The sequence below is a fragment of the Aquarana catesbeiana genome, linkage group LG06 (assembly GCF_042186555.1).
Source record: "Aquarana catesbeiana isolate 2022-GZ linkage group LG06, ASM4218655v1, whole genome shotgun sequence".
In the NCBI taxonomy this organism is placed as follows: domain Eukaryota; kingdom Metazoa; phylum Chordata; class Amphibia; order Anura; family Ranidae; genus Aquarana; species Aquarana catesbeiana.
Window position 1 is genome coordinate 249960791 of NC_133329.1, and position 20101 is coordinate 249980891.

At 41.4% G+C, this 20101-nt stretch overlaps 1 protein-coding gene across 3 annotated transcripts in view; it reads right to left on the minus strand.

The window, feature by feature from the left end:
- GLS (glutaminase) overlaps nt 1-20101 on the minus strand; it is a 210391-nt gene that overhangs the window by 106734 nt on the left and 83556 nt on the right. For all 3 annotated transcript variants that reach the window (XM_073633167.1, XM_073633169.1, XM_073633168.1), the window contains exons 6-7: nt 15644-15807; nt 7253-7311 (exon numbers count right to left, since the gene is read on the minus strand). In XM_073633167.1, the coding sequence (XP_073489268.1) occupies nt 7253-7311; nt 15644-15807 (223 nt within the window). The remainder of the gene's footprint in view (nt 1-7252; nt 7312-15643; nt 15808-20101) is intronic.

Consider the following 20101-nt stretch of genomic DNA (forward strand, 5'->3'; position numbering starts at 1 on the left):
GGTAAATCCATTTCCAGATGTGAGGCCGCTTCTAGCATGGGTTCCGATATTGTCACCAGTTTGTATGTAGGGTCCTCGTTCCCCTTCCGACCCCACCCTGCCATTTGTTGTAGCTGTGATGCCAAAAAGTGCAATTTAGAATGGGGTATTGCCAGCCCTCCTCTATCCTTTTCATATTGCAATGTATCCAGGCTAATCCTGGGTGCCTTTTTTTCCATATCAGTTCCCTCATTAGTGTATCAACTCGCTTGAACCACTTTTTTGATATCCATATCGGTGAATTATGAAAAACGTACAGTTGCTGTGGTGCCCACACCATTTTTATTAAGTTTGCTTGTCCTATAACTGATAGGGGAAGCCTACACCAGCTATTGCTTTTTTCTTTCTGTCTAGTGAGCAATGGCTCCAGGTTCAACCGAAGATACTCGGCCGGATTCGGGGACACCATAACTCCCAGATACTTAAAGCTATTAACTGTTGCTATTTGTTCCGCCCCCACTGGTAGTCGGTCACTCGGCTGGTCTATAGGCATTAAAGTTGATTTTGACCAGTTGATAGCGAAGCCTGAAAAACTACCATATTCTCCCACTATCTCCATCACTGCCCACAAAGAAGAGGTCATGTCACCTAAATATATAAGTGCATCATCTGCGTATAAAGATATTTTTTCTTCTCTCTGATACCTACGGAACCCCACCACCTCCGTTGAATTCCGGATCATTATAGCTAGAGGCTCTATTGCCAAAGCGAACAGTAATGGAGACAGTGGGCAACCCTGTCTAGTTCCTCTATACAATTCAAATGGTGACGAAAGGTTATAATTAATACGTATTCTGGCTCTAGGTTTGAAATAAAGTATCTTTACCCATGCTACGAATTTGCTTCCCAATCCAAATCTTTTCAATGTTTCCATGAGATAGGGCCACTCCACACTATCAAACGCCTTTGAAGCGTCCAGTGACAGAATGGCCCTACCCCCCGGATTATCCACTGGCATCTGTAGGTTCATGTAAAGTCTCCTTATATTGTCCGACGTGGAGCGGGTGGGTATAAAGCCAGACTGATCACTATGGACCAGCTTGCCAATTACTTGAGATAGCCTCTTAGCCAAAACACTGGCAAACAACTTAACATCCGCATTTAATAGCGAAATTGGGCGATATGAATCCAATAGGAGTTTGTCTTTTCCAGGCTTTAAGATTACTGTTATTATTGCCTCTTGCATGCTATCTGGTAAGTGTCCCGTTTCCTCAGCCTCCGTTATGGCCAGTAGTAATGGTGGTAAAAGGTCCTCCCTATAGTGTGAGTATACCTCTGCCGGGATCCCGTCTGGGCCTGGTGATTTATGGTGCTTTGTCCCCTCCAGGGCTTCTCTTAGTTCAGCTAATGTGATTGGACGGTTTAACATTTCCCTGTCCGCCTCCAATAACTGCGGGAGCGGACAGGTTTGAAAAAACTGTACCAAATCAGATGGAGTATAACTATTCTTGCTAGAGTACAAATCCCTGTAAAACTGCTGAAAGCTATTTAAGATGTCTGAGCTAAGGGTCTGCCTCTCCCCAGATTCAGCCCTCACGGCCAGGATATTAGTAGAGACTCGTTGCCCTCTGGCTATAAGGGCTAAAAGGCGGCCAGTATTTTCCCCTTCTTCAAAATAACTTTGTTGCTGAAAGTATCTTCTCTTCTTTGCTGCCGATAACCAAACCGAGTTGTATACCGCTTGTGCCTCCTTCCAGGATTCTTGATTGGATTTTGATGGGTCTCTTATTAAGGCCTGTTCCCTTTCTTTCAGTTCTTCCCGTACCCTGTTCTCCCATTCCCTGGAACGAGTTTTAATTCCCGCAATTTCTTTAATGAGACATCCCCTCAAGAATGCCTTGAGTGTATCCCATACTACCGCAGCACTAGCAGATCCCCTGTTAAATTGCAGGAACTCCCGTAGTGCCTCTCTCGTTCTATCTACCTGCGGAAACAAAGTTAACCAGTTGGGCATTTTTTTTCAGCTGCCCCTGAACTCTTCTCGGTTCTCTTATCAGTACATATACACAGGGTCATTTATAGTCGTTTCTAGGCAGTTGAGTTTAGAAGCATTTTTTTGGGATGCAAAAAAAAGGGGTTCAGGACAAATTTTCAGAGGCAATTGAAACGCCAAATGACTAATAGCCTGTAAACGCTGCTAAACGTGGTAACTCGCGTTTAGCAGTGTTTCGTTTACAGACCTTTTTCATTTTAAAAAAAAAACATTATTTTTATTTTTTTACAAACACGGCATGTAAACGCGACTAAACAAACATTTTTAGTTGCCGGTTTCTAGATGTCAAGTTAAATAGTTCAGGAGAGGTTAAACAACGCCCCGTGTACATGAAGCTTTACTAGTTATTCTTGTAATTTTTGTTTTTCAATTTTTTTTTTCTATTTTACAAAGAAGTAGTTGATAGGCCTGGTTCATTTATCTTTCTTTCCAGTTGAGCTCTGACTGCTTGACTTCAGTTCTGATATAATAGAACTTTAATATTTTCAGCAGCCAATTAGCTGTACATCCTGCAGTTACACATTGTGGCTGTATGGCGTTAGGATTGTATTTATTTATTATTTTTTCTAATCTTTCATTCTCTTTCATTCTCACCTTATTGCAGAACAAAAGGTTTAGGCTTCATGTACAGTACTGCTGGTAAACAGATGTTTAGGTGCAGTTGGGTGTTTTTTTCAGCTGCCCCTGAAATGTCCTGTTATCTTATCAGTCCATGTACACAGGGTCATTTATAATCCTTTCTAGGCAGTTGAGTTTGGAAGCATTTTTTGCAAAGCAAAAGAATGCATTCAGGACGGCTGTTCAGAGGCATTTGAAACACCAAATGACTGTAACAGCTTGTAAACGCGGTAACCCATGTTTAGCCGCGTTTCATTTACAGGCGTTTTTAATGGAGATACATTTTTGACTGTTAGAAACAACCAAAAAAAAAAAATCTCTTCTAAATGCGGCAACACGTACGTTTTTAAACGCTGGTCACTATCTGTCAAGTTAAATCATTCAGGAGAGGTTTCAAAACGTTCCGTGTACATTAGCCTTACTCTTTATTGTTACAATGTTTAAGTCTGGGTAAACACTTGTGTGAACACAGACATCACATGTGATTCGCACCAGCACTGCGGGTCCTATCGCATGCGATGTCTGTGCAATGTGAGTTCAGCCATACAGTTGTATGGCTGAGAGTTCAGCCATACAGTTGTATGGCTGAACTCGCATTGGATTAAAAGGAAAAAAGTGCAGGGACTTTTTTTTTTTTTCCCCACACCGGAATCTGGATCGCATGGGTGTTCTCACCCATGCGATCTGATTCCTGTGTGCTTTCACAGTTCGCAATGCGATCTGTGAACCGATCTGGGGGTGTCATTAACATTGTATTGACGGGGGGCGTGACTGGATGCGGGAGTGAGAGGGTGTGTGAGATCTCCTCTCCCCCCGTTCTGACCAGCTAAGCTACAGGCTGAGAGGATTGCCGGTCTGTCGGCGGCAGGAGTAAGCAGCGGAACCCGGCCAAACTGCACTGCAGAGCCACTGAGCATACCTGATCCCGGCGCGGACCTGGAGGACGGAGCAGAGGGAGGGTGTGGGAGACCCTTCCAGCTGGCCGGCGGCCAGGCGAGGAGACCCGCTTCAGTAGCGGCTTCAGCGGCTCCGGCAGTGGTAGCGTCAGCGTGTGTGGCGGTGAGAGAGCCTGGAGGACGGAGACATAGGGGCGGCGTGAGAGGCCCCCCCTTGGCTGTCAGTGGCCGATGAGCAGGCTGAACTTGGTAGCAGCAGAAGCAGTGAACGAAGCAACACTCGGCCAATAAAACTAGCAAGGTAACACTGTGAAACTGGAGAGCGACTAAGAAGATGCCAGACATAGGTGAAAGCTTCCCTTTTTCTTTTTCTTCCCTCATATACAATATTCGCTATAGAGACTTTTATTCCTGGTTCTTGATTGAAGAAACTTAACTGAGCTTGCAATGTGAAATCCTGGTTAAATAGAACTTGTTGCCTCAATATCTATTGGTGATAAAGAGACAGTACTTGAAATAGAGAAAATAGCAGCCCCAGTCCGAAGTGGGAGACAGACAGGGAGCTGGTGTGTGAGGCTTTTTTTTTTTTTTTCAACATAAATAGAACCAGTGGAACGGTGGATGTAAGCTGCTTACTATAATATCAGCTATAAGTGGAACTGTGTTGTCTGTGTGTCTGCTCACTGCCCCTTGTGCTATTGGGCTGATGCTGTTGTATCAGTGGTATGCGGAGGATTACCCTTTTGGTACTAATCTTAAGCAAAACCAGCAGACTGGGACAGCATTTATTATACCCCAAACCAACAAAAGTTGAGAAAAAAATTTTCTTTTTTTTTTTTTTCTCCTCTTTTTTCCCTCCCCCCACTTTTTTTGTCCTCATGATATAACAGTATGGCTGGGAAGCGGGCAGCAGAGGAAAAATTAAATCAGCACCAGTTACAAAATCAGCCACAGCAAGTAGGAGGTCAGGTTACACGCTCTGCAAAAAATCAGAGCGTTTCGCTAGAACCTCCCTATCACCAGTAAAATCCCAACAATCAATTCAAACAGGTACCTCGGTGGGTAGGAAAAACCAAAGCAGCGTGTCAATATCGGCCGTAGCAAGCCCAATCGCAGTGCCACACACAAAAGGTCAAGGGGCGGGAAAAGTCGATATTATAAGTGGTGACACAGAAACTAAAAAGCTACCTAATATAACCGAGGCAGATATGGAGGGGGACCAAAGTGGAGGAGTGGAAGAACCAACAATGAGGGACCTCCTGTATGCGATAACTGTATGTAAGGAATCAATCTCCGGTTTGGATATTCAGCTGAAAAGCATAAAGGAGGAACTTGCAGTGTTGGGAGGCAGATTGAAAGAAACGGAGGGAAGAACAGCAGCCCTAGAGGATAGATTAAGTTCTGTGGAAGATGTGCTATTCCTGCTTAGACAAGATATAACTGATATGAAGAAATACATAAAAAATCAATCAGCTAAAATAGATGAACTAGAAAATAGAAACCGGAGAAACAATATAAGAGTAATAGGCATGCCCGAACGGAGCGAGGGATCTGACCCTATAGAATTTCTGGAGGGATGGGTTAAGGAGACATTTGGGACTATATCCTTCTCTCCTTTCTTTGGCATTGAGCGTGCCCATCGAGTCCCCTTTAAACCCCGTCAGGGCAAGAAGTATCCAAGACCCATAATCATGAAAATGTTCAATTTCAGAGACAAAGTATCATTGCTTCGGAAGGCGAGAGAAATGGGAGAGATCCTCTATAGGGGGGTAAGAATTTCACTATATCAGGACTTTTCTCCGGACCTGCAAAAACTCAGAGCGGCATATATGCCGATTAAACGTATGTTACAGCAAAAAAGGATGGACTATGCATTATTGTACCCCGCCCGTATGAGAATAACTACAAGGAATGGGACACTCTTTTTTGATTCCCCTCGAAGTGTGGAAGAATGGTTGGAGAACAATGAGAGAACAACACGGAATATGGGAGAAGAGAGACTAGAGACTAATTAGATCTTTTTTTTTTTTTTTTTTTTTTGACACTTGAGGTACTGGGGAGAAGGGAAGGGAAGGGAGAGGGGAAATAGAGACAATAGGTTATATACTAAGAAACAAGAAATAAGTAAAAAAACAAATCACAATAAGTAAAATACGAACTAGGGAGTGAAGTAGGAATAGAATATAAAACAGTAAAGGTTAGATATACACTTATTAGAATACATTGAGCCGACACGACAAATTATAATTTTTTTTTTATGAGCACAAAAATTAAAACACATGAATAGCACTAATAAGGTCAGAGAGGGGGTGAGATAGAGATCCCTGGGGAAAGGGGGTATTGAAGTGTATGGCATGGGCAAGGTACGCCGGTGCAGTTTGGGGAATAAGTGTAAGTGTGAGGTCAGAAATATAGCCCCTAGGGTAGGCCCAGATGGGCAGGGAGAAGGGGTGGGTGAGGCAGGAGGATGGGGGCGGGAAAGGGGGAGGAGAGGGGAGGGAGGTGAGGGAGGTGAGGGAGGTAAGGGAGGTGAGGGAGGTAAGGGAGGTAAGGGAGGGGTGGGTGGGAGAGGTATAACACCAACGAACAGTGAAAAATATCACAAATACAAGTTTAGCCACAAATGTTTTTTATGTTTCACCACTGAAGGTGGGGGGATTAAGAGGAAGGTTCATAGATATGTACCGCACACTGAGGGGGTCCAAGGGGTAGATAAAATTCAGAAGGATAATTGTATTTTGACTTTTGGTTTATGTTGTTGTTTTTGGTTTTATAATTACTTGAACTGGTACGACTCCCTATATGAGTAAGGAGAAGGGGGGAAAAAAAAAAGGCCTACTTCTAATGACATGGAATGTGAGAGGGCTGAGAGACAGAGATAAGAGAAGTGCAATGTTTAGATACTTCGATAAAATGAAACCTCAGATAATCTGTTTACAAGAAACGCATTTGTGTCCAGACTCTGTTCATTTATTGCGTTCAAGGAGATACCCGACACAGTTCCATTCCATGCACACTTCATACTCAAGGGGTGTTAATATAATTTCTCCTCGGATGTCTCCTTTGAATGCATAGAACAGAGGGTGGATAAGGAGGGAAAATTTGTTTTTTTGCTATGTAAAATTAAGGGATTAATATGTATAACTGCATCTATATATATACCCCCACCATTCTCATCAGTTTCACTTGGGTGTCTATCACAATTTATGGCCTTACACCCGGATGTCCCGGTACTAGCACTGGGAGATTATAACAATATCTTCGATAATTCCCAAGATAGAAAGTCTTTGAGGCCTAGAAGTATGAGACAGACAGTTGGCAGGACGGCCTTTGCTGCCCTGCTTACGGAAATAGGACTCCGGGATGTATGGAGAGAGAGACATGAAAAGGATAGATGCTACTCATGTTACTCTGCAACACATGATGGCTTCTCTCGTATCGACCTGGGTTTAGGGAATGAGGCACTCATGCAGCGGGTAGAGGACTCAGCGTATGAGCCACTCCTACTATCCGACCATTCTCCATTTTGGGTGCAGTTAGACACCACTGAAATGCTGGGGCGCCCATTATGGAAGGTGAACCCCTACTGCTCCTAAACGACCGTTTACCAGCAGCAGTATACATGAGGCCTTAGTCTAATAAAATCACATAAGCGTTTACTTTTGTCACATAGATGAATGAAAATTCTTGATCACATAAAACATACCTTTATTAAAGAAGTGATCACAATAGCCCCAGCATTCACCATTGGATTGTGTGGTTTCTCTGGAAAAAGATGATACAATACATCAAAGGCAATTCTAGATATCAATTACCTACGAAAGCTAGACTAGTCATAGACCGTCATTTTTGTATACCGTACAAGTAAGCACATAGGTGCATTATCTAGTTGCTAATCAGTAACTGCAAGTAGTAAAGTCTTCTTCCTGGTGAGAATCTCTATTTCTTCATCTATATTCCTAGTCTGTATTTTCAGCAAAACTAGCACAGGCTTCTTTAGTTTTTGATGAGGCTTGAAACAGGATTTGATGTAAACATCATATTATTTCAAAATGCCCTTTATGGTGAGATTATCAAAAGAAGGTTTAAATTAGACGTGAATCCAAAATTAAAAAATTAAGCAGGGTATTCTGCATGTATTAAAAAGGTTGTTTTTAAAATCAAAGTACCTTCTGCGAATGTAACTGCCTCCTGTCTCTATGGGCTGTATACAGCTAGGACTTTAGAAGGGATAGGAAGCCACAACAGTGCACCTGTGAGTGCGATCATTGCTTATGCTGGCCATACACTATACGAAAAATCGTCCGAAATTCGGTCATTTAGACTGTTCGTTCATTTTTCGGCCAGTTAATGGGAACAAAATCGATAATCGTTTGGACGTTTTTGAGCCGAAAAAACGAAGGACAAGTTTGGAAATTTTCTGCCTAACGAACTATAAATTGAAAGGTTAATGTGTTTCCCTTCAGAATTGTCTGCACTAGGTATATGTAAAAAAAACGAACAAAGAATTTATTTATTTATGTCCACTGAACGATTTATCAGTCATTACATGATGGCAACATCGCTTGCGCTCATGGCCGAGCGTTCGTTTTTCGAAAATGGGTTCGGCTGATTTTTCATATACTGTTCTAGCTGCATATCCCAGTGCTTTAGGAGAAAAAAAATAAAGCATAAAGCTGGATTTTGTTTAGCTTGGATAGTCATAAAATAGAACAAAGAATTTACAGAGATAATTTTTGCCAGCTGTCCTATTCATTTCAATGGGGCACAGCAGCTGCTCCCCATCTGACAGCCGTTCACCTTCATTCAGGGCTGTGCACCTGCATGGTTGTCAAAATGGAAGCAGTAGCTGTGTCCATGTAGCCACTGCGTCCCAAATGAAATGAATGGCATGGCCTGCATGGAACACCTGTGCATCCCGATGCAGACAGACACACTATAGTACTCCTGTGTAAACGAGGCCTTAACCAGTATGGTGTCTGATACAGAAGTTCCCCTGTATCAGCTCTTACAGGCATACATATTGGCCAAGGTCCCATAATACCCTGGGGCCGTATGCAGACCTTTGCCACCCATTGTGTGGGTAGACAGTGTTTTCCTTACCTAGATACTTACTCAGGCCAGTGAAGGAAAATAGTCTTTAGATTGGCATCTAGAGAGTCTCTCTCTCTCATATATATATATATATATATATATATATATATATATATATATATATATATATATATATATATATATATATATATATATACATACATACATACACACACACACACACACACACACACACACACACACACACACACACACACACACACACACACACACACACACACACACACACACACACACACACACACACACATATATATATATATATCTCTATCTCTATCTATCTATGTGAAAAAACGTCTCTCTCCATTGAAATTAATGGAAAGCGCTTCAAAAGCGCCTGAAAGGCTCTTCAAAAGAGCTCAGTGTTTTACTGGCAATTTACAAGCGCCTCAGTGTGAAAAGGGCCTTAAATACTTCAGACTGTCTACTTTCCAAAAAGAAGTCATTTGGTGGTTATTTGTACTGTCCTGGCATTTTAGGGCCTCAAGAAGTGCAGCTGTCAGTACATCAGGACTGACCAATTTTTATAATAAATATATATATATAATAATATATATTTTTAACTCATATTTTTTATAATGGATTTTGCAGAGAGAAATATTAAAATGAGGAACAAGTATTTTTTAAGGGGCTGTACTAAGCACAAATAGCAGCGATTCCTATAAGCAGTAAATTATTCCTGCGCTACCATGCAGTGGTAAGAAAGGGAACAGTAGTAATAGGGAAGGAGAAGCAGCTTGCACCGAATGGGGTCCAGCCTGGCCCCAGGTGTAGATGTAAACTAGCAGATGGGGTTGGTGCTGCGCTAATCGTTGAACAGACTCTACTAATAAAGTGCAGACCTATTAAATAACTAACTATGATGGAGAACTTGTCACCTACCCTCACATACGGTGGAAATCTCAAGATAAAAAATGCATAAAAGCTCTAAATACAAAAAGTATGTGCATAAAAATAATTAAGAGTGCATCTCACTTAAATAATCCTATTATGTTAATACCAGCATGGGTGTATACGGTGAAAAATTAAAAAACCAGAAGAAGGAAAAAAAAAAAATTGTAATTTTTTCTCAATATTTGTGCAATCAATGTGACAAAAACGATAAAGTGTCCTGTGCCAATATTATATCACGGGGTATTCTTAATTAAATCAACCGTTATAGGTGCAGCTAAATAGATTGCTACTACGTGATTCACAGAAAACAAATAAAACAAAACAGTACAACGTTACAATGTATATCCTAAGTGATCACAATAAAAGTACAACTGCAATACTTTTTGTATTTAGAGCTTTTATGCGATTCCTAGCCATCTTATGTAATGTCTTCAGTCTTATGCCCTGTACACACGGTCAGACATTGATCGGACATTCCGACAACAAAATCCATGGATTTTTTTTCCCACGGGTGTTGGCTCAAACTTGTCTTGCATACACACAGTCACACAAAGTTGTCGGAAAATCCGATCGTTCTGAACGTGGTGACGTAAAACACGTACGTCGGGACTATAAACAGGGCAGTAGCCAATAGCTTTCGTCTCTTAATTTATTCTGAGCATGCGTGGCACTTTGTGCGTCGGATTTGTGTACACACGATCGGAATTTCCGAGAACGGATTTTGTTGTCGGAAAATTTTACAGCCTGCTCTCAAACTTTGTGTGGCGGAAATTCCGATGGAAAATGTGTGATGGAGCCCACACACGGTCGGAATTTCCGACAACAAGGTCCTATCACACATTTTCCATCGGAAAATCCGACCGTGTGTACAGGGCATAATACTGTTGCTTGACGTATTTCCTCAGTCTACAACAACTTTACAAATATTCTGTTTCAGACTACTTCCCATCTACAGTTTTTGACCATCTCTATATCATTGCCTACAGTTTCGGACAGCTTTGCATAGCATTACAGTTACCAAATATTATGTGTGTCTCTATGGTCATGTCACGGGCTGCACTAGAGAGCTCCAATGTCATAAAAATTAACGCTTCCAAAGCCACTTGAGCACACACACATAACTTGTTATTTCCTGTTACAACCATTATATTCATCATAGAGTGGAAAACAGCAGTCACATGGTTCTAATCAATATGGCAAATAATGTGTTTTAGCTTGGCAGGATAACATTTTCTCTTGTACTCAAGCTTCAAGGCACTAACATGATACAATCTGGCATGTCAAGTTCTACATTAGCAGAAAAGTTTCACAAATTGTTGAATTGACATGTTCAAGTGTCATGTAAACAATAAGAGGAAATGGAACCATAAAATGGGGTCAAGTGCTATCTGTTTTGTGATACTGTTAAGTATCAACTTCCTTTCAGCAGCAGAATAGTGTACTCATGCTTATAAAAGCTTACGTAAAGCACATGGGTCAAGATTTATTATATATATATATATATATATATATATATATATATATATATATATATATATATATATATATATATATATATATATATATATATATTACACATACACACACACAGTTGTGCTCATAGGTTTACATACAGAATTTATGATTTCTTGGCCAATTTTCAGAGACTATGGATAACACAAGCTTTTCTTTCACTTGTGGTTAGTGTTTGGCTGAAGCCATTTATTACGAATCAACTGTTTACTCTTTTTAAATCATAATGACAACACAAACTACCCAAATGACCCTGTTTGAAAGTTTACATACCCCAGTTCTTAATATCGTGTATTGCCCCCTTTAACATCAATGACAGCTTGAAGTCTTTTGTGGTATTTGTGGATGAGGCTCTTGATCTTCTCAGATGGTAAAGCTGCCCATTCCTCTTGGCAAAAAGTCTCCAGTTCCTGTAAATTCTTGGGCTGTCTTGCATGAACTGCACGTTTGAGATCTCCCAGAGTGGCTCAATGATATTGAGGTCAGAAGCCTGAGATGGCCACTCCAAAACCTTCACTTTATTCTGATGTAGCCAATGACAGGTCGACTTGGCCTTGTGCTTTGGATCATTGTCATGTTGGAATGTCCAAGTACGTCCCATGCGCAGCTTTCTGGTTGATAAATGCAAAATGTTCCTCCAGTATTTTTTGATAACATACTGCATTCATCTTGCCAATAATTCTGACCAAATTTCCTGTGCCTTTGTAGCTCACACATCCCCAAAACATCAGCGATCCACTTCCGTACCTTTTAGCATAGGCCTTGTTGACTTCTCCCCAAATGTAGCGTTTATGGTTGTGGCCAAAAAGCTAAATTTTGGTCTCACCACTCCAAATGACTTTGTGCCAAAAGGTTTGAGGCTTGTCTCTGTGCTGTTTGGCGTATTGTAAGTGGGATACTTTGTGGCATTTGCGTAGTAATGGCTTTCTTTTAGTGACTCGACCATGCAGCCCATCTTTCTTCAAGTGCCTCCTTATTGTGCATCTTGAAACCACATGTTTTCAGAGTCCTGTATTTCACCTGAAGTTGTTTGCGGGGTTTTCTTTGCATCCCGAACAATTTTCCTGGCAGTTCTGGCTGAAATTTTAGTTGGTCTACCTGACCGTGGTTTGGTTTCAACAGAACCCCTCATTTTCTACTTCTTGATTAGAGTTTGGCATTCTCAATTCCTTAGGTATCTTTTTGTATCCCTTTCCTGTGTTATACAGTTCAACTACCTTTTCCCGCAGATCCTTTTGCTTTCCCCATGACTCAGAATTCAGAAATGTCAGTGCTGCACTGGATGAAAGATCTATACACACACACACACACACACACACACACACACACACTAAATCTATCTATCTATATATATATACACACACACACACACACACAGTCCGTAGGGTTCAATATTGAGTTGGTCCACTCTTTGCAGCTATAACAGCTTCAACTCTTCTAGGAAGGCTGTCCACAGGGTTTAGGAGTGTGTCTATGGGAATGTTTGACCATTCTTTCACAAACGCATTTGTGAGGTCAGGCACCGATGTCAATAAGATGGCCTGGCTCGCAGTCTCCGCTCTAATCATCCCAAAAGTGTTCTATCGGGTTGAGGTCAGGACACAGTGCAGACCAGTCAAGTTCCTCCGCCCCATACTCGCTTATCCATGTCTTTATGGACCTTGCTTTGTGCACTGGCCCAAATCAGGAGGGGGGGGGGGGGGATTATGGTGTGGGGTTGTTTTTTAGAGGTTGGGCTTGGCCCCTTAGTTCCAGTGAAGAAAATTCTTAAGGCGTCAAAATACCAAGACATTTTAGACAATTTCATGCTCTCAACCTTATGAGAGCAGTTTGGGGATGGACCTTTCCTGTTCCAACATGGCTTCGCACCAGTGCACAAACAAGGTACATAAAGACATGGATGAGCGAGTTTTGAGTGGAGGAACTTGACTGGCCTGCACAGAGTCCTGACCTTAACCCAATAGAACACCTTTTAAGGTAATTAGAACGGAGACTGCAAGCTAGGCCTTCTCGTTCAACATCAGTGCCTGACCTTACAAATGCGCTTCTGGAAGAATGGTCAAACATTCCCATATACACACTCCTAAACCATGTGGACAGCCTTCCCAGAAGAGTTGAATCTGTTATAGCTGTAAAGAGTGGGCCAACGCAATATTGGACTAAGACTGGGATGCCATTAAAGTTCATGTAAAAGGCGGGTGTCCCAATACTTTTGGTAATATAGTGTATACACGATCTAAATATACTGTGGAAATATACTTTATCAAAATCGTGTTTAAAACTTTGGTGATTTTATATGCCATTGTGAATTGTTTGTATGGAGAATTATTCACTCTTCCTAGTGCCTCTAAAGTCCCCTTGGTTGCCCTTGTCACCTTGGACAGAAACTTCATATGACAGTTCAAAACTCTAATAGCCTTAGGAATCCATACGTCTCTAGTTTTAGTAATCATTGGGATCATGCATCATGGAAAAAGGAGAGGAATTGTGCATACAGTGGGGCAAAAAAGTATTTAGTCAGCCACCAATTGTGCAAGTTCTCCCACTTAAAAAGATGAGAGAGGCCTGTAATTCTCATCATAGGTATACCTCAACTATGAGAGACAAAATGTGGAAACAAATCCAGACAATCACATTGTCTGATTTTTGAAAGAATTTATTTGCAAATTATGGTGGAAAATAAGTATTTGGTCACCTACAAGCAAGATTTCTGGCTCTCACAGACCTGTATCTTCTTCTTTAAGAGGCTCCTCTGTCCTCCACTCATTACCTGTATTAATGGCACCTGTTTGAACTTGTTATCAGTATAAAGGACAACTGTCCACAACCTCAAACAGTCACACTCCAAACTCCACTATGGTGAAGACCAAAGAGCTGTCGAAGGACACCAGAAACACAATTGTAGACCTGCACCAGGCTGGGAAGACTGAATCTGCAATAGGCAAGCAGCAATCAACTGACCACTAATAATCTCCCTTGATCTGGGGCTTCACGCAAGATCTCACACTGTGGGGTCAAAATGATCACAAGAACGGTGAGCAAAAATCTCAGAACCACACGGGGGGGATCTAGTGAATGACCTGCAGAGAGCTGGGACCAACATAACAAAGGCTACCATCAGTAACACACTACGCCGCCAGGGACTCAGATCCTGCAGTGCCAGACCTGTCCCCCTGCTTAAGCCAGCATATGTCCGGAGCCGTCTGAGGTTTGCTAGAGAGCATTTGGATGATCCAGAAGAGGATTAGGAGAATGTCATATGGTCAGATGAAACCAAAGTAGAGCTGTTTGGTAGAAACACAACTCGTCGTGTTTGGAGGAGAGAGAATGCTGAGTTGCAACCAAAGAACACCATACCTACTGTGAAGCATGGGGGTGGCAACATCATGCTTTGGGGCTGTTTCTCTGCAAAGGGAACAGGACGACTGATCTGTGTACATGAAAGAATGAATGGGGCCATGTATCGTGAGATTTTGAGTGCAAACCTCCTCCCATCAGCAAGGGCATTGAAGATGAAACGTGGCTGGGTCTTTCAGCATGACAATGATCCCAAACACACCGCCCGGGCAACGAAGGAGTGGCTTCGTAAGAAGCATTTCAAGGTCCTGGAGTGGCCTAGCCAGTCTCCAGATCTCAACCCCATAGAAAACCTTTGGAGGGAGTTGAAAGTCCGTCTTGCCCAGCGACAGCCCCAAAACATCACTGCTCTACCGGAGATCTGCATGGAGGAATGGGCCAACATACCAGCAACAGTGTGTGACAACCTTGTGAAGACTTACAGAAAACGTTTGACCTCTGTCATTGCCAACAAAGGATATATAAAAAGGTATTGAGATGAACTTTTGATATTGACAAAATACTTATTTTCCACCATAATTTGCAAATAAATTCTTTTAAAATTCAGACAATATGATTGTCTGGATTTGTTTCCACATTTTGTCTCTCATAGTTGAGGTATACCTATGACGACAATTACAGGCCTCTCTCATCTTTTGAAGAGGGAGAATTTGCACAATTGGTGGCTGACTAAATACTTTTTTGCCCCACTGTATGTGAAAGAGAATTGTATTGGGAAATTTATGAAGGCTGCCAATACTGACCATCTTCTGAATATGCTAGCTACCTGTCCACCTCGGACTTCAATACTTTCTTAATCACTTACCAAAAACATGCAGGTCAGTGAAGAGCACCTGCTCAGCAAAGCAGGGAACTTGTATTTTCAGGAAGAGCGGTCAGGAATGGCAGACCACATGCTTTCCAGGTAAAGGGTTCCTAAAAAAGTGCATTCTGTCAGGGGTAAAGTGTAACAATTATGTCCAAAATGCAGTAGCCCACAGTAAACCAATAGGGTTTCAACTTTAATCAGTTTACTGGATTAAGGACAATGAAACAGGATTGCTAGTTGGGTGTAAAGTGCAAAAATTACTGCTTTAGGGAGAGAGGAGCATGGTTGTTGTATATCACACACTTATGTCTACATAAAGACAGTTTAGTAAGAAAATGAAGGAAACGGAGGGCAATACAGGTCACATCAAACACGTTAACATCCAACATGAACACAAACATCACTGCTTACCATCTTCATTCAGAAATAGTTTGTTAAACCGTAATCCACTGGGTTCTTTCCCAACATATCGGTGTACATATTCTGTACTAAGGTCATTCACCGCAATGGCATATTTCAGAGGCTTCACACAAGATTGTAGGCAGAATGGTACTTTGGTATCACCCACTGAATGCCTATTAAAAAAAAGGAAGTCCACATTTTATATAACCAGGCATAAATGTTAATTTCAGTTCATAAACCCAATATCGTTTGTCTTATGTCTACAAAGAAAGAACTAGAAAATAAAATTATTGGCCAACACAAAAATTCTGTACAATCCAGTTAACTTACAGAACATGGTAAATGTTAAGCTGAGCACACATATTGTAATATGTACAGTCTACAATTATTTAGTGTAAGGGCCTGACTGGATATAAACAGAGCAGATTGTCTAGATAGGCCTTCTTACTACATAGTAAAACAAACCATAGATGGATGGAAATTCATCAGAGCCATAGTAGTTACTATGTGGGATGTCCCATAGCAATGCCAACTGAAGGGAGGGAGACACAACAAAAGTAGGGCACCAAAGACTAGAGGACTTATACTGCAGCCTGCAGTACACTGCGCCCAAAAGTGATATCCTCATGACCTTTTACATCTACTTGATAGAATCTGGTAAATGTATGGACTGAAGACCAAGTTGCGGCCTTGCAGATCAGAGTCATGGAGGCTTGGTGATGCACTGCCCAAGAAGCACTAACAGCCCTGGTGGAGTGCACTTTAATATGAAAAAGTGAGAGTAGGATATACAATTTTCCGACAACAAAATCTGTTGTCAGAAATTCCGATCGTGTGTACACAAATCCGACGGACAAAGTGCCACGCATGCTCAGAATAAATAAAGAGATGAAAGCTATTGGCCAATGCCCCGTTTATAGTCCCGACGTACGTGCTTTACGTCACCGCGTTTAGAACGATCGGATTTTCCAACAACTTTGTGTGACCGTGTGAATGCAAGACAAGTTTGAGCCAACATCCGTCGGAAAAAATCCTAGGATTTTGTTGTCGGATTTTGTTGTCGGAATGTCCGAACAAAGTCAGTCCTACAACATACACATTTTCTGCATGGATAAAACCCTTTTAAATCAATGCTTAGAGTTTGTTGGCCAGGTGGATCTAAGATTTTTTTTTAACCACCCGGTCCCCAAAACTGGGAGCTCGCCTATAAATAAATTTGGGTAGTGTGGGTAAAATTTCTCCCAATTGCCTGTCTCTGCTCAAAATGTGCCAATGTTTTTTGAAAATGGCTTCCACATCCCTATATTGAAAATGAAAGCCAGTTGTAAACCTCATTTGATGTTGATCAGTACCCCCAGATGGTTGCTTCTTCCTGAAGCACTGATCTCTAGAAATATCAGCTATCTCCTGTATGGTTTTATCCAGCATCTGTTCTTGATAACCTTTTTGTAAAAATGTATCTTTCAAAACTTTAACCTGCGTGTGATAGCCCGCCAGCTCAGTACAATTTCGTCGCACTCTCAATATTTGTCCCTTAGGTATATTTTGGATCCAAGTAGGATGATGTCCACTACTAATTGTCAAGTAGCTATTGCGATCCGTCGGCTTGAAGTATATTTTAGTGCTCAACCCATTCAATTTCTTTTCAATAGTTACATCAAGAAAGTTAAGTGGTGTCACTGATCTGATAATCTAATCTGATGTTATTGGGGTTGTTGTTCAGGACTTCCAAGAATTCAACCACCTACTCCCTCGACCCTTCCCATATAAACATGAGATCGTCTATGAAGCGATGGTAGAACTTCAATTGGGGCCTCAATATACTGAACACGCGCCTATCCTCCCACTCTGCCATAAACAGGTTGGCGAGGCTGGGAGCAAATTTTGCTCCCATAGCCACCCCAACCTGCTGTGAGAAGAAAAATCCATGATACCAAAAATAAATAGTTATGGGACATGCAGAAGTCCAAAACATGTCCCAAAAACTGTTTCTGCATGTGGGGAATATCATCCCTCCTACTCAGCGCCCAATTTAACGCCAGTAGTGCATCCTCGTGCTGTATAATAGTGTACAGTGAGGATACATCAGCAGTCGCCAGATAAGTTTCTACATCAGGGTCAATCACCACCATTTTCAAATGCTGCAAAAGATCTGATGTATCTTTTAGATAGGCCCTAGTTATTTTGACACTGGGCTGGAGAAATCTATCCAAATACTCTCCTAATCTTGCAGTTATTGACCCGATCCCGTTCACAATTGGTCGTGCTGGTGGTACCTGTGTATTCTTGTGAATTTTCGGTAGCGTATAGATCACTGGGATCCTGCATGCAGACGGCATAAGATAACGTTTTTCTTTAATATTTAATGCATTGATGTGGTAACCCCATTCAACCAATGCATTCAACAGTAACATACATTTCTGTTGGATCGGATCCCAATCTTTTATATGTGATCCTATCCCCCAAAAGTTCCATGAGCTGGTTATGGTAAAAAGTTTTGTTCATAAGGACTACCCCACCCCCCTTATCCGCTGGTCGGATAATTATATTTTTCTTATCCTCCAGGGATTTCAAACCGTCTCTAATGTATCCTGGGTTACCCTCTTTTTTATGGGAAGTTCTTCAATATCTCTCAAGACCAAATGTTTAAATACTTCAATAAAATGGTTATTCGATAACTGGGGGTTGAAGATCGATTTATTTTTCAATCCGCTATCTATTCTATTTACCACTTTATTGGCTCTAATCCCTGATTCTACAGGATGATTTAAGAAGTATTTTTTCATGTTTAAAGTTCTGATAAATTTGTGCGTGTCTATATATATTTCAAATTTGTTCATCCTCTCTTGGTGCACATTTCAAGCCCGACTGCAGTATGTTCAATTCTTTTTCATTCAATTCAACATCGCTAAGGTTGTATATTCCTGTATCCAAGTGTCCCTCATTCTTTTTCTTGAGTTGTTTGTGTTTCCCTGCTCTACATCCCCTTCTTCTCTTTGGAAGGGTATGATATCTCTGCATGGATACTGTGGTGGTCCATTTCTGTCCCCAATCCGATTTACTGGGTACGTATTCCTTCTCGGTGTTCCCCCTCCCCTTCCCCTCCTCCCACGTTGTCCCAAAAAAGGCTCCTGTTGGTAGTATGTCCTATATTCTTCCTCATGTAAAGGCTGATACCTATTATAAAGCGGCAAATAGTTGCCAGATTCAGGCCTGGGGGAGGGTAATGATGCCCCTGTTGATATTCCCATTGAGGGTACTCATCCGGTCCACCATCCCCCCACGTCTGTTGGAGTGGACAGGGTGATTGATAGTTGTAGTATTGTGGGTATCCCCCATTGGTTGGTCTTGATGGACCTGGTGAATGGTATTGTTCACTATAGTGATTTTTCCTAATCAATGGGGTATTGGCATTACGAGTGTAATTAGGGCCAGCTGGTTCACCTCTATTGATTGGACCCTTATTTATCATATTTTTCTTTTGATCCTGGTATGAGGTGGTCTTAATTAATACTTGTTCTTTATTCCCACTGCTGGTCTCAGCATTCTCAGTATTTAGACTTTGCCATAAATAAACTGTATTAGTTTTAAAATCATTGGAGTCCCTATTGTATTTTTTTTTTGTCTTGGCGGGCAGTGACATTAAGCATATTATAATAAGTGTTTGAAGATCTGATAGTGAGGACACTCAGTAGGAGGCGCACTATATGTGATGTTTTCACATATAGATTCATTCCATTATATTGCTCCTTTGTGCCCATGGGGTATATGGGATGGGGTTCTTAAGCAGAATTTGTGCTCATAAACACTAGGGTTAAAAGTGATTTAATTATATGCTATACACCTAGGGGGTGTCCTATACATATCATTAATTTTGGTATGGGATAGTAAACACTTTGCAGAAGAGTAGTGCTATGTTGGATTGTATATGCACACACATATATGTATTCTTTTTAACACTTCTAATGTTTTTTTAAAAAATATTGAGATTGACTGGATTAATCAGTTCTTGACTAGATTACTATAGATTAACTTACATGTGAGATATATGTATTTTATCATTTATAAATGATTTTATTTAATTTTAATTAATTTGCTGATCTCCGGCGCATATTACCGATAATGGGATATGGCGGTACTGATGTAATATTCAGAAATATGTGTTCAGATGTATCTGCCTCTCCTGTTGATTGTGATCGGCTCAATACGAGATGTATTGTGGTTGTGGGGACACCTGGTGAGCGGAGCTGATAGTTACGTATCCTTTAGCCGGGACTGACGTAAGGGGTATAAGAGTAGGAGGTGCCGTACCGCATAGCCAATCCCATGAGTAAGTCAGGTATGACGAAACATGTCGGGGCGTGGCTGTACGGCATCCATCTGTAACAGCGTGTGACGGAGGACGCGCTGGATTGAGTCTGAGAGCGGGGATCCAAGCCCGAATAGCGAGGATTAGCAAGTGGTGGT